General features: G+C 39.7%; 1 protein-coding gene across 6 annotated transcripts in view; it reads right to left on the bottom strand.

The window, feature by feature from the left end:
* Positions 1 to 18904, bottom strand: part of LOC125267842 (mediator of RNA polymerase II transcription subunit 13-like) — a 45820-nt gene extending 26916 nt beyond the window's left edge. For 2 of the 6 annotated variants that reach the window (XM_048189858.1, XM_048189859.1), the window contains exons 1-2: positions 18006 to 18904; positions 4807 to 5044 (exon numbers count right to left, since the gene is read on the bottom strand). In XM_048189858.1, the coding sequence (XP_048045815.1) occupies positions 4807 to 5044; positions 18006 to 18083 (316 nt within the window). In that variant the 5' untranslated portion in view covers positions 18084 to 18904. The remainder of the gene's footprint in view (positions 1 to 4806; positions 5045 to 18005) is intronic. The other 4 variants (XM_048189855.1, XM_048189860.1, XM_048189857.1 and 1 more) reach the window with 4 other exon arrangements.
* Between the last annotated feature and the right edge of the window lie 5751 nt (positions 18905 to 24655).

The raw sequence follows: 24655 nt of genomic DNA, 5'->3' as shown, positions 1-24655 counted from the left end.
TCAGGACTTTATGTTTATTTCTCTCTCTCTCTTCTCAACACAAATAAGTAGTGACTGAACTGGGTCGCTGCTGCATGAGCTGCAATGCTTCATTCTGGCCACTAGTGGGGGTCGTGCATCTGAAGCCAGTGTGCTTCCTGTCCATCCGATGAATAAAGAGAACAGTCTCAGGAGTCACAGCAGTGCTTGAATGTGGAGTAATTATCTAAAATGATCACTCAGTGTGTGTACGGTACACAAGTCACTCCTGAAATTGTGATGATTGACAGTAGTTACCATAGCCACATTTCGGTTGTGAACAAGAAACACAGTGCCAAAAGTTTAAAGGGATCATTCACCAAAAGTGAAGGGTTTTCATTCCAAAATTGTAAGACTTTCTTTCTTCTGTGGAACACAAAAGAAGTTATTTTGAAGAATGTTGGTAATCAATCCGTTTCAGTTCCCACTGACTTTCATTGTATGGACAAAATATATAATGGAAGTCATTGGGAACTGAAACTCCTCTTGTTACCAACACACTTCAAAATATCTTCTTGTGTTGCACAGAAGAAAGAAAGTCCCTTTTGGGAGTACTATCGCTTTAACCTGTTTACTGGCCACTGTTTTTGGCCAAAGTAATATTAGTAAGCTAATTTAGCACTAACCCACCGCTGACAGTCGCTGTTTTGTGCTCATGAAACCACTGCACTCTCAGGGTCCTATCATACACCCGGCAGATTTTTGCTAGTGTTTTTAGCTAGTTTCAGCCCGACGCAGTAATCATTTTCACGTCCTGCGCCACGTTGTTTAAATAGCAAATGCATTTGTGCCCATTTGTGAGCCCATGGGCGTGCTGGTCTGTGTTCAGGTGCATTGTTGGCGTGTTGCTATTTTGAGGCAACTGAAATAGACTGCGTCATTGACTTTAGACCAGGTTTCAGTTGGTCAATGATGCAGTCTATTTCAGTTGCCTCAAAATAGCAACGCAAGGTTCTCTGGAGTCTGATTGTCAATAATTATCAAAAAAAAGTTGAAATTTCAATTCACGGTCCCTAAGGGCCGCCAAAACATTCGAAGTGGGTTGAGCCACTTTTACTAAAATGGTTATAACTAGTGAACGGAATGAGATATTTTCACCAAACTCAGCACACCAATGTAAGAGCTCATTCTGCAGTTGCATGAAAAAAAAGTGACGACTGGCCACTTGGTGGTGCTATAACAGCAAAAAACTACTTCACTATTAGTTTGATTGACTTGAAAATTGGCATGCAGTGTCTTTGTCCGAGGTGCCATGATTGTCTATGAGGACATTGACATATCTAAAAAAAAATGTTCGCCATCGGCCAATGAAGTTTGAGCAGCTATCAGAAAAGGTTAAAGGAGGCCAATCAGAACAAAACTGTTTGACTCACAGCCACAGAGGCCTATGAGAAAGTCGAAAGAAATTGGCCACCGGGGGGTGCCTTCATGTTTTTTATGTTCCGTAAAGGATTGTGCATCGAGCGATTTTTCGCACACACCCATGACATTCATACCTCAAGGTAGAAATCCTCATTCTGAGAAACTTTGCCTCTAGAACTGCCACTGTCCATCAAATCATTCATTAAATATTAGAGATTATTTCTAAAACCAACTTTGGCAAACTAGTCCTAGGTTTTTGGCTCAGCCTAGATAAAACAATTTATTTCTAATGATAAATTGCTTGTATTGGCTGTAAATGGTCTTTTCTATCTATGATCGGGGTGGTTACAAGCTTGCTAAATAAAACAATACCTTTTTACGCTTGTGCTTAAAGGCCTTATAGCACTTGAACCCCGATAATTGCTGCTCGCAGCTATATTTGATCCTGTATCTGTAATAATTCATGATTCATAATAAAGCAACAGACCTGTTCACGTCATAGCCGCATCTGAGCACAAGTGAAACACTGGATGGACCAATCAGACACGCATCTCTCAGAGGATGAGGAAACACTCATTGTCTCAAAAATTTGAACAGATTCAGCCTCTTTACTGCAGACACACAGCTGAACTGTGAGAAGCATGTGTTTCTGCTGTTTGAGGAAGTTTTCCCTGATGACTGTTCACTGATCTGGTGTGTGTGATTTAGCCTTTACCGCTCAACACTCATTCACTTCTTCCATTCAGGAGTACAAACAGGAAATGACTGTGGTCATGCCCAGACATACCAGGAAGTCCTGAGAAAAGTTCCCAGCATGGTCACATGTTTCTTGCATCAGATTATTACGCATCACAACAGCTGCAATAACCTGCTGTGCGTAAATACTGATCCTGACGTCAGCCACTGTCACTTAACATTACCACGACTCCAAAATATCAGAATACATCACAAAATAGCTGGGTTTTTTTGTTTGTTTGTTTGTTTGTTTTGGTAACACTTTACAATATGTCAGAAATAGAACGGTGAATCCATTTACTGTCAGGAAGTTGTTGTGTCACGTCACGCTGCATCCAGTATAGACAATATCACTGATTATAATGGAAGGAAGCGCATGTTGAGCCGTTGTTTTGTTTTTGTTTGATTACGCACCAGTGCAGTGTTAATAAAGAAGACCTGAGTCCACCTTAAGCCGACCCTGACTTCTCCTCATTTCAAAGACTTGTTACATCGGTGCCGAAACCCCGGAGGAAGGAGGGACATGCTGTTGGAGAACCCTCGCTGCTGAGGGGAATCCGGGTGCTGAGGAGGTCGGGCAGCATGAAGCAGTGGAGACCGTCAGTGGCTGCCCGAGGCGATGGTGCTGAAGCAACTGAGCAACAGGTGGGACGGAGAGCATGCTGCCGTGCTCCTGGGTCGAGGTGGCTGGCGTCCGTGAGAGGACGGAGAAGTTGCCGCCGTTTGCCAGAGGTGAGGCCTGCTGCCATTCTGCCATTATGGGGAGGAGCAGGCAGGCCGAGGGAACAGGGAGCTTGCTGCCGGACCGTCGTAGTGGAGGAGCCATCGGCGGATGGCAAGAGGCGGAGGAGTATCGAGCCGTCCAATGAGCATCCAGTACCATTGCATGGCAACACAAGTGAGAGCCAAGCGGCAATGTGTCCAAGAACCGGACCAAGAATTTTTTTTCTTTTTCTCTCACCCTTCTCTCATCTCTGTCGCTCCTGATGCTTCCGTTTCCTTTTCTCTTGCCTCCTCTGTCCTTACCCCCAGGTGCTGCGGCCACAGTGACGATCCCCTGGAGGAGGGAGTAGAGTGCAGTCTCCCCCCGGCCTGCCAGAGGTGATGGGGGTATGTGGCAAACAGGACAAGGCCCGTCACCCTCTGCCCTGAACAACTAACCTTGTTACAATAAAGTTTTCTTAACTTAGAACATATTTTGTTAGCTGGAAAGTCACTTAGAAAAGTAATAGCCCTCAAAAGGTTGGATGATTTTAGATGTCATTCATATTCCTCACCCAGTGCAGAAACCGGTGCCTGGTTTGTTCAGATCAATATGAGCAGTAATAATACTGATGCTTGACACAGACACACACAGCTCAGCATCAGTCATTAGCCGCTCTGTCTTTATGTCAGTCGGTCTGTCATTCTGTGTCTGTCTGTCAGTCAGTCTGCCCGTCTCTCAGTCGTCTGTCATCAGTCTCTTGGCTGTCAGTTGGTCTGTCTGTCAATCTGTCCGTCAGTCTGTCAGTCATCTGTCGGTCATCTGTCAGTCTGTTTGTCTGTCTCTCAGTTGTCAGTCGATCTGTCTGTCAGTCAGTCTGTCTGTCTGTCTGTCAGTCATTTGTCGGTCATCTGTCAGTCTGTCTGTCAATCTGTCTGTCTGCCTGTCAGTCAGTCTGTCTGTCTCTCAGTCGTCAGTCGGTCTGTCAGTCATCTGTCAGTTTGTATGTCAGTCGTCTCTCTGTCATGAGTCTGTCTCTTGGCTGTCAGTTGGTCTGTCTATTGGTCTGTCTATCGGTCTGTCTGTCTGTCAGTTGTCTGTCAATCTGTCCGTCAGTCGTCAGTCAGTCTGTCAGTCATCTGTCGGTCATCTGTCAGTCTGTCTGTCAGTCTGTCTCTCAGTTGTCAGTCGATCTGTCAGTCTGTCTGTCTGTCTGTCAGTCTGTCTGTCAGTCATTTGTCGGTCATCTGTCAGTTTGTATGTCAGTCGTCTGTCATGCTGTCTATCAGTCAGTCTGTCTGTCTGTCATCAGTCTGTCTCTCGGCCATCAGTCGGTGTGCCTGTTAGTCTGTCTGTCAGTCAGTCTCTCAGTTGTCAGTCGATCTGTCAGTCATTTGTCGGTCATCTGTCAGTCTGTCTGTCTACCTGTCAGTCAGTCAGTCTGTCTGTCAGTCTTCAGTCAGTCTGTCAGTCATCTGTCAGTTTGTATGTCAGTCGTCTGTCATGCTGTCTATCTGTCATCAGTCTGTCTCTCGGCCATCAGTCGGTGTGTCTGTTAGTCTATCTCTCAGTCATCTGTCGGTCTGTCTGTCTGTCAGTCCATCTGTCTGTCAGTCATCAGTCAGTCTGTCTGTCAGTCTGTCTGTCATCAGTCTGTCTCTCGGCCATCAGTCGGTGTGTCTGTTAGTCTGCCTGTCTGTCAGTCATTTGTCGGTCATCTGTCAGTCTGTCTGTCAATCTGTCTACCTGTCAGTCAGTCAGTCTGTCTGTCTGTCAGTCTTCAGTCAGTCTGTCAGTCACCTGTCAGTTTGTATGTCAGTCGTCTGTCATGCTGTCTATCAGTCAGTCTGTCTGTCTGTCTGTCTGTCTGTCATCAGTCTGTCTCTCGGCCATCAGTCGGTGTGTCTGTTAGTCTATCTCTCAGTCATCTGTCGGTCTGTCTGTCTGTCTGTCTGTCAGTCATCAGTCAGTCTGTCTGTCAGTCTTACCTTGCAGCTCATGGTGGATAATATCCGTCAGATTTGGTTCTTCACCCCACCAGAAGATCCAGAGCTCTTTGGCATCAGGTTTGACTTTGCGCCGCCACACACACAGCAGGTTTGCACGAACGCACTGCATGAAGCTGTGCAGAATGGGGTCATCCTGCGCCGGAGCGGATATCAGTGGTCCAAATTCGCCCAGACCACCACAACTGTAGCACCGCCATTTAATGCCCGTCAGCTCTGCCTGCAATGAATCAAAAGACATGCTCACAATTATTTAATCAAACAATTATTTTTCAAAGTTGTAAACAAAACAAAGATTTTCTTTGTAATTGTGAAATGCACCAATGATTTCTAACTGAAAGCCATTTCTACAACTATCTAAGAGAGTGAAAAATATTCTGTAAGCTGAATGTAGTTCAGATGCACACAAACATTTACAGTTTTTTAGAATCACTAGGAATCATTTCTCAAAACTTAGGTCATACTATAATATATAATGAAGCCATAAATAAAATAGTTTCTCTAATGAAACAATCAACCCAGATTCATAACACTTGTATCTGTGGGGCACATTTCATGTGCCATTTATCATTTACTCACCCTGTAATTAAAAGTGTTTGATAAGTAATTGATGAACGATGAAGAGCAGCTGATAACGCTGCATTATGAGCATGTAATTCTCCCTTTATCACTGCAGATTTATAGTTACAGTATCTTGATATTGGGTCATAATTAAGCCTTTCTTTTTTAACATCAGTGTCTGAAACAGCTCATGTGCACATACATTTTCTGAGGAGAGTCTTGATAATGAATGCTGTATTATAATCTCTCTAATCACCAACACAACACTGTCATTGGAACAATCTTGCAGTGCCACATATAAGCGCAACAGTGAGGATTCAGTGTTTCAACACATACTGGAGCTGATTCGATGTGTAGTTATGCTCATTTTGACTACATTTTCAGGTTTCAAAGGCAGGTGGTTGCGAGGGTGTAGGAGTCATTAACAACATACTGTGGGTTTTTTCAGCTGTTTTCTGTTCCAGCAGGTGAAAATCATGCATCTAATCAATTAGTAAAGCAGCAGCACAAATGCTGCAGGATGATGCACACGCTCAACTTTAAAGCCAGCATGAAATCAAAAAATGACAATTACGTTTTTATGGCATATTGCAGTATTTATTCTAAATGATTCATCGGTGCACATCATCATTGTTTTAAATTCATGTTCCTCCAAATCTTGAATCACAGTATCTCTCAGCGACATCTCTGATGACGAGGACGGGGAAACCTGTCACTCACATGAGATCCACCAATAGCAAACCATCCAATCAATTCCCCACTGACAAAATCAAGCCCCGCTCTGCATTTGTTCTTGTCTCAGAGGCCACGGATATATGTTTCAATGGGGAAGAAAAGACCAGCGCAAATCATGTTTCATGCTGACTTGAATACTTAGTGCTGGAGGTTTGATCACATCATTATCAGCACTAGTACTAGCGAGGATTGACTTAGCAAAGAGCTGTAATATGAGTTTGAGAGACATGCAGCGATCAGAGACAGTGGTGTGAGAAATACTGTCAATCAGCGTTTGACATCTTTATGCTGATTTGTTTGAACTATCAGATCTGACAGGCTGGAAAGACTCTGAACTGTCTTGGAGGAAATCAAACTGAATGAAGACCGAATGTTATCTGAAAGGAAGGAAATAAGTGAGAAGTTTTATGAGCAGTGGAAAAAAGACATGTGGCTGCATCACTGACTAAGCAGATTTTTGAGCTGATATCTGAGGAACATAAAAGTGAAATTCTCAGCACAGCAAATATGCGTGTGGTTATTTATCACTAGCAAATTCACCTAGAGCTTAACTTGATGAATTTCGCAACTTTAACTATTATTTTCCTGTTTATTACTGTGAAGCTGCTTTCAAACAATCTGTATACTATATAAATAAAGCTGACCTGACTTGACTAAGTACATCACAGACTAAAAGAGATGCATATAAACTGTTATTTAGGGAGCCCCACACATGAAGAAAAAACAAGATATCATGATCATGAATTATGAATTCAGTCCCATGATATTTTCTGGGCTCTGTAGATATTCAGTGTTTGATATAAGAAAGCAGTAAAGAGGGGATGACAAAAGGAGGCCTGTAGGCCGTGTCACAAAACAAACTGTAGGCCTTTGTGAGACATCAAACATCTTCTGATGGGCACCGGAGATTCGACAGCATCTGCTTGCTGCAAAAGCTGGCCGAGACGTTTTTATTGTCTTCTTGAATTATCACAGTAATAAAAGCACCTCCATTGCATCCACACAGGACATTAATAACACCAGCTCCAGCCGTGGGATTGAAAATGATTGGACAATCCGACCACAGAGAGAACTGAATTTCAGTGCTTCTCAAACAGGGGTCCAGGGCCCACTAGGGGGCCTCAAGGTGACTGTGAACGACAGGCAATATGCATTTAAACTGGATGAATGTAAAAGGATAATGTGAAGATATGCGACTTTTCCGGTTTCCCTTTTTTGACATTACTTTAATCCCTCACCATGGCAACACCGTTCGAGATATCCAATATCAATTCAAAATTTAGCATCCTCAGTGTATTATCTTCATGTTAAAAAAGTTTGGCGTGAATCATATAAACTAAGTAGTAGTTTAAAATTTTTCAAAAAATCCACATTCAAACCAAAATAGCTGGCTTCCTGTTGGTCAGAGCTAATGACTGTAAATTAGAAAGTTGTCTGGCTTGATGAGAATAATACATGTACCAATTTTGGTGACCGTAGGTAAAACTAACCCCCCAACTTTTGTCAAAAGGTGGCGCTACTGAGCCCCTCCACCATGCCCATTTCTAAGGCTTTGCCCATGTCTACTGGCCAACAACTTTGATGTGGTTGTTGAGTTTCAAGCAATTTGGGGCACGTTAAGAGCCTCAAAAACACCCAAGAATGTTATTGAAAACACCCAAGAATGAAGTCTGATGTGTTGCCATGGCAACAGTATTTAAGATATAAAGAATCATTTCACAGGTGTACATCTGCCCTGTTTTGACATTATACTGATGAAGTTTGAAGCAAATTGGGTAAAAAATAAGACGTGATCTCAAAGCATTTTGAAAGTGACACACTTCCTGCAGCCAGTTGGTGGAGCTATGACTTTGACTCACAATAGTCACATCCATGTGATCAGCCTCCTACAACGAACACACAGCTGAAGTTTCATCAAAATCAGGCAATGTATTTGGAAGTTATTACACACTGTAATATTTCCTGTGTCCCTTGTCTCTCCATAAAAAAGGTGCAATATGTAAGAGTTTTGCAGTAAAATATCCAAAAACCACTAGGCCAGTGTTATATATTTTGTTCACTTGCGTACTTACATTATCCCAAATGTTTGCAACTATTTGTAAATCGTGAGAAAACTGCAATTTTAACCAAGGCTCCGGGATGTGTGAGGAGTCGCCTGTCAATTGCGTCATACCCGCGTTACCCTCGGTTTCCGGTTTTATTTTGTAGAAACCATGGAAACACCAAAGACGCTTTAATATATTACACGTTTTAATAGACAAGAGAACAACTGTTTTGATATATTTATAGACAGAAAACTAATTATTGTTATATAGCGCAACACGTTTAGTCTTATTGTTTAAATCTAATTTTCTTGATTTTTTTTTTTGCGAGTACCATGCTTTACCATGCCTCCGAGAAAAACACTATTTTGTGAAGTAGCTAACATAGCATAATCAGATGCAGCTTTATTTTTAGTAACAGTAATACAGCATTTTCTCCATCATACAATACGTTTTAAAATTAATTGCATGCCATTTATCAACACAATCATCCAGCACTTAATATGATATTGTAAAATCGATCTATCTTACTGCAGTGTGTAACAGTGTCTCACAGCAGCCCCCGAGTGAACGCACAGAGTAACGTTATAACATCATTTTCAACACTCTCAAATGTATCTAATATAATAAACAGAGCTGCGTTACCTCATACTCATGACCGGAAAAGTGGAAGCTGCGCTGGCGACTGTGTCATAATAAAAGTCCCGCTGCTCGTGAGGCGTGTGTTGTGCAATCACTCCAGCTCCTCGTTCAGCTCCACAACACTCGCTCCTGCTCTGCTTCATACTACAGTAACGTTAAAAATCGCATCCATGAACATGATTTCTTCCCGAGTCCTATCCCAATTCTTTTCCATCGGCCGTTGAGGTAAAGACCACATGTCCCAAGATTCCATGCTCAAACTTGGCGTCATCAAGCTACGCCTTTGTTTTGAATAGACCTCTAGCGACCTCTCTAGCGGACAGAAAATATTACATATTGCACCTTTAACTTCAAAGCCACGATCAAACCGTTAAAGATATAAAAAATCTGCTTGCAATTTAGCATCCACAATGTCTTGACTTCACGCTGACCAAGTTTGTTGATGATTGGATGAATTCCCTAGGAGGAGTATATCAAATTCCAGAGCATGCTTTTTCCAAACAACCCTAAATAGCCGATTTCCTGTTGGGTGGAGCTAATGACAGTTGTTCGGCCCGATGAGATCTATATGTGTACCGAGTTTCATACATATACATGCTAGTATGTAACCATAATTTCAGATTGCGTTCAAAGGGGCACCGCACACCTGTGAAGCAGGAGAGTTTTTTAACACATTAAGGGCCCCAAAAGCCCCAAAAACCCTGACAAAAAAGAATAATATTTAAGAAGAATCCTAAGGAAAACAATAGGGCCTTTGCCCTTTCATGGTTTTGGCCCTAATAAGACAAAACAAAACTGTAAACAGGTACTTTGATTTTGCTAACACCTCTAGAAGACTCTACAGCCGCTAGGTCGTAGCGATCGGCCCCGGGCCCGGACGAACCTGCCAATCAGGTGAGAGCTTTACACTGCAGAGCGCCGCATCAAGCACCGACTTCTCACCTGTCAAGGGCCGTCGCAGCGGGGAACGTGTACGACTGATGTTATGAACAATGAACAAAGAGCCGCTTCGCTGGCAAACAAAGGCCACGAGGCAGATTCGCTTCAAAACGGCGAACCGGCATCCCTGCTTACGCTGAATTATTAACAGGCAGATAAATAAACCAAAGCTTGTCTCCTGTGTAACTTAATTAACTCTGACAGGCACAGAGAGACGGGAGCAGGAAAGAAGGGAAGTCAAAACAGTTGCTAGGCAACATACAACATCTGTAGGACTTCAGCAACTTATTCCATTTTCAGGATTCTGTCTCCAGGGTTACAGCAGAGCGCTGCGGCTGCCAGTCGTTTGAGGGGCTTTTCTATTGACTGCACATGACAAAAGGGATGTAATTTGCACCAGCTCAGAGTTTCACACGCTCGGCAGACTTATCTTCACCGGAAAATGCCAACAGAATCTTGATTTGTGGACATACAGCTGACGGCACACGTCAGTCCCGCTGGATCTCCTGCTTCAGCGGTTTTATATACTCATAACTACCCATCTGACAATCAGACCCTCAGTCGGCAAACATTTCTTTTTCTGTGCACATCTTTACTTTTTTGATCCAGAGCTTCACGATTCTGAATAAACTGGGAGTTACAATTTTTGTTTTGTTTAAAATATAGGCCACGATTCTGAACAGACAACTACACAAAACAACATATCATTTACTAGAGGTTTTGACAAAATGTTAATTGCTGCAGACTATTTAAAAATATTTTTTCAAAACTATTTTTTTTAAATCAGTTTGAATGAATGATTCAATGACTCACTTATAGAGACTTCACTTTGTTTTATTACTGGATGAATAAGTGTTTTTGAACGAATCTCTTGAATGAATGATTCAATGACAAATATATTTTTAACAGTCACTTGTGTGTATCAATGGTGTAACAATGTAGTTGAATTTTTTTGTGAAGCATCAATTTTCTAAAGGTGCTTTACAGTATTTTGATCGCTACCATAGACATCAGTGTTTATATCCGAAGAATAAACTTTAATCCCAGTACTTCTGTGATAATATGAATTATTGTAAGACAGAAATTATGATACTGTGGTTGTTTGTGAAGCTGTTTCATACCAATACATGACAACTGCTCTCTCTGGCTAAGAACGCAGATCTGAATGTTTGCTGTGATTTTGTCAAAGGTTTAATAGAGAAGAGGCGAATCACTGTCATTTAGGAATGAAATTGCGTGGGTGTTCGGTCAAGATCGCCATCATTTCATGATGAGCTTTTGATATATAAGAGGTCATTGTACTATAAAAATATCCTGTAAGTTTCAGAACTGAAATCTTCCTTGCTAGTCCAATAAAATCTTTTATTGACACCAGACCCAGTGAACGACTGATCCTGGAATGTGCCTATATATGTCATAGATACAGTGTTAATTTTGACAGCAAATTCTGATTTAGTTTTAGTCATAGTCTTTTGACTAAAATGCCATTTAGTTTTAGTCAGTCTTTTAGTCATATTTTAGTCATCGGAAATTGTTTTAGTTTTAGTCTAGTTTTAGTCGACTAAATCTACTGTAGATTTAGTCTACTGAAATCTAATTTAGTTAAATTGTAATGCATTAAGTATGCATTTCTCTAACAATACACAGATCCAATACACTGATACTGTATACATCTGATAATCTCCAAACTGTTTTTGTTCACTGAAGGCAACCAACTATATTTTACTCACCAAAGCAGACAGTTTTTGACCGTTCAAGTGCAAAAATACATGAAAGAGAGCTCAATTCAGTACTTGTCAGGGACTGACACACTTATCATTGAGGTATTATTATAGTTTTTGTTTAAAATTTTGATTAGATTAGATTTTTAGTTTTTCTGCTTTCATCGTGATTTTAGTTAAAAGTTTTAGCATTTTTTGTGTTTATGTCTTTTAGTTTTTGCTTTTAAAGGTCTATAAAGTTTTTTATTTCTGTTTTAGTTATTTTTAGTATATCAGGTTAAAGGATTAGTTCACTTTCAAATAAAATTTTCCTGATAATTTACTAAGAATTGAAAGCGAAAGGATCGGTCATTTTTGAAAAAAATGTAAATGTAAATGCTTTATATAAACAAATGATCACCTTCCAAGTGGTTCCGCCAAAACCGCACTTTCATATTCTTCAAAACGCTTACGCTGTATGTCCTACGCCCTATTCCCTATTCAACTTACGGAACGAACGCAGTGCCTGTTCCATTTTTTCCGTAAGTAGAATAGGGAAGCTTTGTTTATATAAAGCATATACATTTACATTTTTTCGAAAATGACCGATCCTTTCGCTAGATAAGACCCTTATTCCTCGTCTGGTATCGTTTAAAGCCCTTTGAAGCTGCACTGAAACTGACCTTCAACCGATTGGAGGCCAGTGAAGTCCACTATAAGGAGAAAAATCCTGGAATGTTTTCATCAAAAACCTTAATTTCTTTTCGACTGAAGAAAGAAGGACATGGACATCTTTGATGACATGGGGGTGAGTAAATTATTAGGAAAATTTTATTTGAAAGTGAACTAATCCTTTAAGCTAAAGCTTGGAAAATAGATGAAATAAAATAAGTTTACATTTTTTATTTCAGTTAACGTTTATTTCAAGTAATTATTTCAAGATTTTTTATGGTTTTAGGTTTAGTTCACTATAATAACCCTTATACCTATAAAATATATAGAATAATGTGTCAAATAATGTTCTTAGATACAGTAGTTTACTATGAATTAAATAGAAATTAAAAACAGTTTATTGTGCAAACAAAATAACAATAATGACCAGGAAAAAAACAATAATTATAAATCATCACAAAATAAACTGAGACTCTTATTCTGAAATGTCTGCAGTCTGCACTGTAGCAGCATACTCATTTAAGTTCAGATGAGGGAGATAAAATATGCATTCTTACAACTGTCTAAAACATACTACCATATAAAAATCGTGTAGTAAACATTGTCATAATTCATCATTAGCAATCGCTTGGCATAAATGTTTGCTATTCATTAATGGCAAAGCAGTCTGAAGTGCTGCTGGCGAGCCTGTAGAGGGCGCAACAGCGCCGCGTTTCTCGCGGTTAGATCAGCACGTTACACTTCAAATGTGCCCATCTTCCACACAGGACAGCAGTCCTGACTGGATATCTTCCCAAATCATCCCTCTCTATCATTTTTTTGTCTCGTTTTTATTCGTTGACGAGTAGATTTTAGTCATAATTTTAGTCATTCAAAACGCATTTTTATTTAGTAATTGTCTCGTTTTCGTCCATGAAAAAATGTCGTTGACGAATAATTTTCACAGCATTGATAGGTGAAACTCCGCCTCTGCAGAAGTAATCAACACCTACTTCATCATTGCAACGTTAGCCCCGCCCACTCATTGAGTCGAGTAAAGTTGCAAGTGGAAAACAGACCTGTGGATGAAACAAAAACGCTGTTTTCTCAGGTCACAGTGGCCTTATAATCCACAACTGAACGCATGCATCGTCACGCTCTCGCTGCTCATGGAAGCTTCATAAGGTGCTCGTCATACACATGATCCACTGCATGCAAACTGAGCAGCAGCTGAAGAAACTGAGGTCAACATTTGATGTAAGAGAAGCTCCAGTGTCTCATCTAATGTTCAAAAGGTTTAGTGACAGAAAGAAGCTTACAGAGCACCAGTGATATCAGCAGGTCTCCTGTGATCTGAGAGGACTGAGCGCTCTCCACGGCACCCTGGACAGGTCACAACCTGCCACTGCATTTCGTCTAAAATCTTCTGTCTCTTATTTGCTTGCCAAATGGGTGTGGCATTGATTCAGAAAGTACAGCCTGATTTGAACGCACTCATACTGGAGAATGCTGGACTACAGTTGCACTTGCTCATTTACCATCTCAGTCAATGCAATGAGCGTCACACAGTGGCTTCTCCTCCTAACTGCTTCAGCTGAGGATAATTAGATAAAGACATGCTGTTATTGATTCAGTTCAGGCCGTCCCTGTAGATGAAGTCATTGCATTTAGGACGCAACAGACGGCTGCATTCAGCAGCGCTGCTGGAAACATCGATATAACCTTGAAGCAGAGCAGACGCCTGCAGAACCGCCGCCATCCTCCACGTCCTGCCAGTCGGCCTGTGTTTCTGCCAATTCTTCTTTGCTATTCCCTCGTGTGGCTCTGCGCGCAGGAACACCAGAGGGCTAAGAATAGCACACAGCTGGCACTGCAAGCCTTACATATTTCACACTCAAAACACCAGCGCTCCCGAATATCAGCCTGCTGCTGCAGACGCACCACTGATGAAGCTCAATGAAGCTGATCATCAGGATGATGCATTCAAGCTTTCATGAAACCTAGAGCTGCTTCTCACATTAGGAGGCCTTTCGCTTGATCTGTTTTGTTAGGAGGCAATCACTTCACTACTGATAGTGAGAAGCCGAAGTATTAAAATTGGCATGAGTGATTCCTCAGATCACGAGTGTTGTTGAGGAGAGCGAGCTGCTCAGTGATCAGATGCACCATTTTCACCTGCTGGACCAGAAAACAGCTGAAAAATCCCACAGACGCACACAGACTGTTTACATGCACCCACTTAATGCGATTATAATGAGATTTGATAATGATCATAGCAACCATAATTGTAGCAAATATGTAGCATATGCAACGAACAGGCATGTAAACACTTAAATTATATCCATTCAGAAGGCATCACATTAAGGGGTGCTGAACAATGTGAAAAAAATGATTTTATTTTACTATGTAAACAGAGAAAAACTAAAAGCTCAGAGGAAAAAGCAAACACTGACTACAACATAAACAGTATTAAAGGGCACCTATTATGCACCTTTCATAAGATGTAATGGGGATGTCCCCAGAATGTGTCTGTGAAGTTTCAGCTCAAAATACCCCACAGATCATTTATTATAGCTTGTCAAATTTGCCCCTATTTGGGTGTGAGCAAAAACACACCGTTTTTGTGTGTCCCTTTAAATGCAAATGAGCTGCTGCTCCCGGCCCCCTTTCCAGAAGAGGGCGGAGCTTTAACAGCTCAACAACAACAAAGCTGGAGAATCTCACGCAGCCAAAATGAGGATTATCAGTGTTGGTGTTCAGCCTTACATTGTTCAAACCGGAGTCGACACTGATGGAGAGACTCAGGAAGAAGTTACAACTTTTAGAATGAAACTGGACGTTTCTGACGTTTCTATGGTTAGTGGATAAATTTATGTAGTTGCTGTGGAGTTGATTTAACTCATCCACTAGCATGTGCCGTCATGTTCATCTTTTGTGCAAATCCAGTGTTGAATTGACCCTCGTTTGTGAAGCAGTCTGCTGTAAAATGACGGCATGACAACAACACTCTACTACAACAACTCTTCCTCTTCTCTAAAGCAGCCCAACATGGCCCCGCCCCCTTTGTTGTGTGTTCTAGGGGGCGGGTTTATGTAAATTGTAGGGTTTGTGATGTCACTAACCTGGGAAAAAGCTTGTTGTAGTTCCTACCAGCCATTTGTTGTAGTCCTTAAACAGTGAATTCTTTAAAAGAAAATCTCTCTCTTTGCATTGAACTTTGAGTGTCGTAACTTTGCAGATGTTGTTTATGCTCAAACAGCAAAATTACACACTAACTAAAGATAAAAAAACTGCATGTAAACGGTTTTAAAAAAGTTTGATTGTGTCATGTAAACATATTACTGCGATTTAGTCCTGATCACTGGAAATAGTCACACATGTAATCATAGACAATGAAGGAGGAACCTGAGCCACAGAGGAAAACACACAGTGATGGTGAGTCTACGCTGGCAGGCAGAAAATGTCAAATCTATCATGCCTGTGGAAACTGTAGCTCATGTTCAGGGCAGCAGGCGCGGTGAGTTTAAAGAAGTCTATAAAGTCACTGCTGGACTCTCGTCTCGCACAGATACAGGGCGTCGGCGTCAGCTGGATCGCTCTGTTCTCCACATATCGTCACATCTCATGATCACACTGATGTTATGAGCCAGAAACTGCTCTGTGTGTGGAAGAGTTTAAGGAGGCGTGTCAGACGTGCAAAGAGAGAGAGAGGCTGAAACTGGACTTGAGCTGGAGCTCAGGAAATGCACATCTCACACACACACACTCACACTCACACACACACACCACACACAAAATACTTTCCTAAAATGAAAACAGATTCCTCTGCTCCCTGCATCACCTCTCTCTCTCTCTCTCTCTGCAGCTGGACATGTTTTTTTGTTTTTTGAGCTCAAACCTTTTTTTTTTTTAGACACTGCTGTCTTGTTTTCCTATCGGTGGCAAGAGTTTCCATGTGCACTGCTTTATGTTAGTCTTCTGTGAAAGTGTGTTTCTGGGAATGTTTCACTGGTTTCAGTAACACAGAACATTTCAACAGGCTGCAGGAAACAACACAAACACACTCTCTGTGACTCAAACATCAGCATCACGTCATGCCTTTGGTTCACTATGAGCCAATGAAAACGCTTGTATTTTCAACATGCATTTTCACCAAATACGGTCTAACTTTTTCAGAGTTCATGTTCAGATCACAGAAACAATTTGCATTTTAAAGTTTCCTGAAAAAAAATCAATTACTAATTTTCATAATGGTACATTATTTAATGACTAAATGCTGAGACTGATTTTAACACACTTCTACATTTTTGATCAGGAAATATTCCTGTCTCTCCCTCTCATAGCCTCTCTTTCATAGTAGATACATCCATCATTTTGAGTTAAATGTGTTCAAAAGTCTGAAATGTCACTACCAAACACCTGTTTTTCTGCAATTAAGCACACTTTTTTTGGGTGTTATTTCATAAACTTTAGTTTTTATGTGTGTACTACGGTTCAGAACTGTGCTAGCTAACCATGTGCTCACTATCATCTCTGAGCGGCTCAAAAGTATCTAAAATTGTCACTACCGAAACAGTCACTACCGAAACATATGGTGAAGTTTCGGTAGTGACATCATTGTTTTTTGGGGGTTATCTGATAAAATTTAGTTTGTTTTCTGTGTACAGCTGTTCAGAACTGTGCTAACCAACCATATGCTGATTATCATCTTTAAGTTAGGCTCAAAAATATATAAAATTGTCACTACCGAAACAGTCACAACGAAACGGCATCATTGTTTTTTGGGGGTTATTCAATAAAATGTAGTTGTTATGTGTGTACAACTGTTCAGATCTGTGCTAGCTAACCATGTGCTGACTATCATCTCTGAACGGCTCAAAAGTATCTAAAATTGTCACTACCGAAACAGTCACTACCGAAACAGTCACTACCGAAACATGTGGTGAAGTTTCGGTAGTGACATCATTGTTTTTTGAGTGTTATTTGATAAAATTTAGTTTGTTTTCTGTGTACAGCTGTTCAGAATTGTGCTAGCTAACCATGTGCTGATTATCATCTTTGAGCGGCTCAGAAGTATCTAAAATTGTCACTACCGAAACAGTCACAACATCGTTTTGGTAGTGACAAAAGGGAACACATTATCATTTATTTGGAGGAAATAAACAAAATTTTAGTAGTTATGCAAATCATTAAGAGTTTAATATGTTTTAGTATATGAGTTAAAATTGTGTAACGTGATGTGGTCACTACCAACACATTACTGTCACTATCGAAAATGTGCAGTCACGACCGAAACATGGGATGTTTTGTCAAAAATAAAGTATTGAATTATCAACTAAGATGTTATTATAGTGTTAGGTTCAATGTTTATTCAAACTAATGAATCCTTCACTTTGAAATCAGTATGATGAACTTTATGCCACAACAAATACAACAAATTACACTTGAAATATTGTTAAAATTGTAATAGTTATTGATTTACCTTTTTTAAAATAGCAAAAAAAATATTTACAATGTAGATGTAAACAAAATCTTAGTTCAATGTAACACTTCTTATTAAATTATTTATTATTGTGTTTCGGTAGTGACAAATTTGGGGAGAGGAAAAATAATCCAAAACTTTCTGAAAATACAATATGAGAATTAACTGCACAATTACTAGAAATGTGTACCTTGGATAATATACAATTTGCATACATACAAAATTTGTGGGGGAAAAAGACGTTTCCAACTCTGACTCTGAACCAATTCTGTAGAATGGCCCTTATGTTATAAATATACCAGTCAGTCGCGAGTTGTCACGAGTAACATCATAATTTCTTGTTAAAGAATTGATCTATGACCTCACAAGCAGACACAGCATTCAATATTGACATGAGACTGAGATTTAATAAGATCAAACGGTCTGTACCAGAGAGAAGAGGTTGGAATGACAGTCTTCTAAACTCGCCCCGTTCGCCACCCAGTTCGCTGCTGTAGTCATAATCATCCGGAGCCGAACATCCCGATTACAGCCGATCAGAGCCGAACATCCCGATTAATCGCCGAATCCACACCGAAACATCAGATCAGATAAATCAATGCAAACGCGTGTATGTGAATCTTCTGCTTTATAGTTTCTCACCGGTTAAATCCTTAATCGGTCCGACCGAATCAAGTGTTTTTAATCCATGACAGATAAAGCATCCAAAAATCATATAATCCACAACGACTCCATATACAGACGCTCGTGAAGTTTCGGATCATCCGGTTGACAGTGAAATAAAGAATCGGCCAGATCTCACACACACGCGCATGATCACAGGCTGCTTTCACTTTAATAACACACTCACACACACTTACACTCACACTCACATACACATACACACACACACACACTGAAACACAGCGTTAAAATCCTTCAGATTTCCTCCTCACAGACTGTAGTGAGCAGTGAACACATCTTCCTCCTTCCTCTGAGAGACCATGACGAAACAACGACACAAACACAAACAGCGATGCCAGTCACACCTTGTAGAGATCATTCAGCAGTAATCATCAACACAAACACGCAGTGATGTTGAAATGACTCCAGTCTGAGCGCGCATTGTTCACGCGTGTCTCATACAGTAGTGCTGAGCGCGCTCCCGCGTGCGTGTGTGTGTGTGGTCACGTGATCAGGGATTACAGCAGCGCTGGAGAATCCGCGGTAATGGTGCTGTTCGGCCTCTAGGTGCGCCGCAGATCAACAGCGTCTGTCTTTTCATTTGTTCCCCTGTTCTGACACACTTAAGATCTCAGTGTTGGCTTCTCTGTGGCTCAAAGGGTTGAATGTCTTGTTCATTTGCTGCTGAGTTGGGATGATTAATGATTCTATTTTTGTCCTGTGTAGGATCATTAAAGAAGTATAAACAATCAAAACTATCTTAGAAATATCAATACAAAGGAACATAAATGCTTAGGAAAATATTCAGCAAAACTTAGACACTAGCCATTTTGTCCCAAAAGTGTAATTCAGTGTTGTGGAGTAGTTTTTACACACAATGTAAAGTTGTAGCAAATTAGCTCAAAAGGGAAATATGAATAATTAATCATAACTCATTATAATTAATTGTAAATATTTGGATCAGTTAAAGGTGCAATATGTAAGAATTTTGCAGTAAAATATCCAAAAACCACTGGGCCAGTGTTATATATTTTGTTCACTTGAGTACTTACAATATCCCAAATGTTTGCAACTATTTGTAAATCGTGAGAAAATTGCAATTTTAACCAAGACTCCGGGACGTGTGAGGAGTCGCCTGTCAATTGCGTCATACCCGCGTAAACACCATGAAACCATGGAAACACCAAAGACGCTTTCATATTTACATGTTTTAATAGACAAGGGAACAACTGTTTTGATATATTTATATATATATATTTATATTTATATATTTATATTTATATATTTATATATTATTGTTATAGCTATAGCTCAACACATTTAGTCTTATTGTTTAAATGTAATTTTCTTGATTTTTTGCGAGTACCATACCATGCCTCAGAGAAAAACACTATTTTGTCAAGTAGCTAGCATAATCAGATGCAGCTTTATTTTTAGTAACAGTAATACAGCATTTTCTCCATCATACAATACGTTTTAAAATTAATTGCATGCCATTTATCAACACAATCCATCCAGCATTTAATATGATATAAAAATCGATCTATCTTACTGCAGTGTGTAACAGTGTCTCACAGCAGCCGCCGAGCGAACGCACAGAGTAACGTTATAACATCATTTCAACACTCTCAAATGAATCTAATTTGATAAACAGAGCTGCGTTACCTCATACTCATGACCGGAAAAGCGGAAGCGGCGCCGGCGACTGTGTCATAATAAAAGTCCCGCTACTCGTGAGACGTGTGTTGCGCAATCGCTCCAGCTCCTCGTTCAGCTCCACAACACTCGGTCCTGCTCTGCTTCATGCTACAGTAATATTAATAATCACATCCATGAACATGATTTCTTCCTGAATCCTTTCCCGATTATTTTCCAATGGCTGTGGTGTGAAGACCACATGTCCCAAGATTCCGCTCTCAAACTTGCCGTCATCAAGCTACGCCTTTGTTTTGAATAGACCTCTAGCGACCTCTAGAAAATATTACATATTGCAGCTTTAATCGAATTAACTTCATGTAATTAATATTACAATCAATTACTCTGTTGGGCCAGGAAACATTTAGTACTGATCGTCTATCAACTCTTCAGAAAGGATATTTCTCGTGGCCACAGAAAAATAACGTTTTCTTACATGTAGCTGTGATCATAATCATTAAATTGACATTGGTTTATAGGCAGATCAGAATCAACTCGCAAGAATGTGCACAAAAGTTTTATTTAACTAAAATCACAAACACAACTAATCTAACAGACATACACACAAATCACGCATACATAGGAAATGAGAAAGTGGAAGTGAATGAAACTGTAGCATAACAGGAATGGAGCTATGAAAAGAGTCATTTAAAGATGCAATATGTAATATTTTCTGTCCGCTAGAGGTCGCTAGAGGCCTATTCAGAACAAAGGCGTAGCTTCATGATGGCAAGTTTGAGTCAATCTTGGGACATGTGGTCTCCACATCACAGCCGATGGAAAATAATCGGGATAGGATTCAGGAAGAAATCATGTTCATGGATGTGATTATTAATGTTACTGTAGCATGAAGCAGAGCAGGAGCGAGTGTTGTGGGAGCTGAACGAAGCCGCTGGAGCGATTGATCAACACACGTCTCACGAGCAGCGGGACTTTTATTATGACACAGTCGCCGGCGCCGCTTCCGCTTTTCCGGTTATGAGTATGAGGTAACGCAGCTCTATTTATCATATTAGATACATTTGAGTGTGTTGAAATTATGTTATAACGTTACTCTGTGCGTTCGTTCGGCGGCTGCTGTGAGACACTGTTACACACTGCAGTAAGATAGATCGATTTTACAATATCATATTATAAATTACATTTAGTTCATTTTAAAATGTATTGTACGATGGAGAAAATGCTGTATTACTGTTACTAAAAATAAAGCTGCATCTGATTATGCTATGTTAGCTACTTGACAAAATAGTGTTTTTTTCTGAGGCATGGTAAAGCATGGTACTCGTAAAAAAATCAAGGAAATTAGATTTAAACAATAAGACTAAACGTGTTGAGCTATATAACAATAATTAGTTTTCTATGTATAAATATATCAAAAAAGTTGTTCTCTTGTCTATTAAAACGTGTAATATATTAAAGCGTCTTTGGTGTTTCCATGGTTTCTACAAAATAAAACCGGAAACCGAGGGTAACGCGGGTATGACGCAAATGACAGGCGACTCCTCACACGTCCCGGAGCCTTGGTTAAATTCGTGATTTTCTCACAATTTACACATAGTTGCAAACATTTGGGATATTTTAAGTACTCAAGTGAACAAAATATATAACACTGGTCTAGTGGTTTTTGTATATTTTACTGCAAAATTTTTACATATTGCACCTTTAACCAGCTGGAAGAACCATCAGTTTCTCACTATAAAGCACCTTTGGTAACAAAGGGGTTCACAACTTAATACTAAATCACTGTTTAGTGTTCAAATGTACTATACTTGCAAATGCCTTAGCTGTAAACTGGCTTGAAGTGAAAGAGGCCTGTCAACGTGGCTGCGTTGGCTCGGTTCCAGGTGAGGTCTCACATGAACAGCAAGGAAATTTGTGTTTGCTTTCACACCTTTGAGTTTTTGCTTGACCAATGGGAAAGGTGCAATTCTCAAGCAGGAAAGTTCCTTCGTTTGAAGGTGAACTCATTTGCATGAGGGGAGTAAGCTGGCAGTTTGTGTCCATTTATACTCTGATAAATATAACAAACCTACAATGCATTCTATGAGATGGTGATGTCCACCAAAGTGTGAGTCATTAAACAAGGAGTAGTTTGATATGAAACGCCACCTAGATGGGCTACATTATCTAGTAGTTCCATCATCAGGCATGCATAACACTATACAGTATACAAATGGTAATAATACACAAAATGTACCGGGGAAATGCATGTTCATTAATTTAGGCAGAATTGTCAATGAATTAGTGGAAAGGATGCCATTTCTATGGGACATGTCTGTTTCTTGTAGCCTGTACTTTTCTGAGCAGGCACTTTCTCCCAAGTGCCTTTGAAATGTATGAGTGAAGCAAATAGGGAAACCAGACATCAAGGAGTCTGCATGGGCGAAGGGTTGTGAAGATTAACTTTTACAATTGTGTGTTTGATTGATCCAGTTGTTACAAAGTAATTTTGCATTATATCAAGATTCTGTCCAAGTCTTTGATAATAGAAATCCTATGAGCTACAGTATACAAAGCTCTTGATCGAATTTTAGATTTAATACACAAACATACCTGGACAAAAATCCCTTCAGTGAACAATCAAACCCTCAAGAAAAGGTGACTCGGTTTGAGTCTAACATATTTTTAGTCAGTACTTCATTCATAAAATCATTTAGTGTGTTGAATATTTAAGTATCAATTAAAGCACACTGTACTATTGTGAACTCATAAAAGTCTTACGCCTAAATGGATCATGCGGTTTTCTGGATGGTTTTATATAAGGTCTGTTCAGAACAATGCCGTGAAATCCTGCGAGGCTTGACCTAAATCCTATAAACTTCAGCGGCGCAATCAATGTTGTGATAAGAACAGAGGCAGTAACCTATTTGCCAAATTATGGTTATTTCCGTAATGCATTGTAAAGCCCAGCTGTATCTGATAACCTGCGCTGCTGGAGAAAAGTGGATTCTGGCCCTGTGCCTCTTCTTATTGCTGAACGAGAGAGAGAGAAAAACATCAGACAGATTAGAGCTGAGAGCAGCACATATTGATCTCAAAGAACATGGCAGAATTCATTTGTAGTTTCTTCATCTTGTTTAATCTGCCCACCCGGGCTGGAAATGTCTCTCATTAGCAGGTCTTATTTTCAGAGCTGTTCTCCTGTAAATCACATCATACTGTGGTCCGCTCATGTGTTTAATGCCACAGAATGAGTCCGAGTTGAGGGAGACATAACGTGCTAATAATCTGGTCTAATGTGGTTTTATAACATTTATGACTTTAATAATGCATTTGAAGTTATTTAAGGCCTAAATACAAACTTCAAAAGCACAGAGGATCTCTTGCACTGCTGGCGCATCATTGCATCTCATCTCATTTTACAGATGCTCGCGATCTTGAAAGGTTTATTTTAACCAGTACAGTGTATCTACATGCAAAAGGTGTTGGACAATTATAAATCACTTTTTCTTAGGTACTAGTAGAAATTATTTCTGGGATGACATTGCTATCTGAAAAGAAAAATATATGTACTCATAACATAAGTACAGTCCATCAAAACTGTTTAGTGCAACGAAAGACAAATCAACAGAGAAATTCCCAAACATTCTTTGTTCTCTCTCTCTCTCTCTCAACAGAATCCAAACACCTCACTAGCATTTCCTGGAAAGGCGACGGTCTGGCAGAAGAATAGATGGCACGCATTATAATGAACAGAGTCTGACACGAGGCCATCGATCATCCAGCCCGGGAAAATGATCACACCGTGTTCACGCGAGAACCACTTCACAAAGACACAGCACTTGCTCAAACAACCTTGAGCTGAATCTGGCCTTCACCTAAATCAAGCTACTGCTGATATGACATCATGTTTATGTATTTTGAAATTACATTTGTTACAAGAAATAATATTACGACTAAAGAGACAGCAAGATAGAGCAGTGTTTAGTCATGACATAAGAAATCAAATTTCTCTTGATCTTTTGACATATATGAGGTCTTTGTACACTGTAAAACATATTCCGTAGTTTTTAAAAAATAATTCTGGCAGCTGTGGTTGAATCGTTACTCCAGTCTTCAGTGTCACATGATCCTTCAGAAATCATTCTAATATGATGATCTGCTGCTCAATAAACATTTATGATTATTTTCAATGTTGAAAAACAGTTTTTTCAGGATTCCTTGATGTATAGAAAGTTCAAAAGAACAGCATTTATCTGAAATACAAAGCTTCTGTAGCATTATACACTACCGTTCAAAAGTTTGGGGTCAGTAAGAATTTTTATTATTTTTTTGAAAAGAAATTAAAGAAATGAATACTTTTATTCAGCAAGGATGCATTAAATCAATCAAAAGTGGCAGTAAATACATTTATAATGTTACAAAAGATTAGATTTCAGATAAACACTGTTCTTTTGAACTTTCTATTCATCAAATAATCCTGAAAAAAAATATTGTACACAAATATTTTGTACAATTGTACACATTAAATGTTTCTTGAGCAGCAGATCAGCATATTAGAATGATTTCTGAAGGATCATGTGACACTGAAGACTGGAGTAATGATGCTGAAAATTCAGCTTTGCCATCACAGGAATAAATTACTTTGTGAAATATATTCAAATAGAAAACAGTTATTTTAAATTGTAATAATATTTCACAATATTACTGTTTTTTACTGTATTTTTAATTAAATAAATGTAGCCTTGGTGAGCAGATGAAACTTCTTTTAAAAACATTAA

The sequence above is a fragment of the Megalobrama amblycephala genome, linkage group LG4, assembly GCF_018812025.1.
Source record: "Megalobrama amblycephala isolate DHTTF-2021 linkage group LG4, ASM1881202v1, whole genome shotgun sequence".
In the NCBI taxonomy this organism is placed as follows: domain Eukaryota; kingdom Metazoa; phylum Chordata; class Actinopteri; order Cypriniformes; family Xenocyprididae; genus Megalobrama; species Megalobrama amblycephala.
Note: the sequence above shows the minus strand (reverse complement) of the source record. Positions and strands in the feature narration are given on the sequence as shown.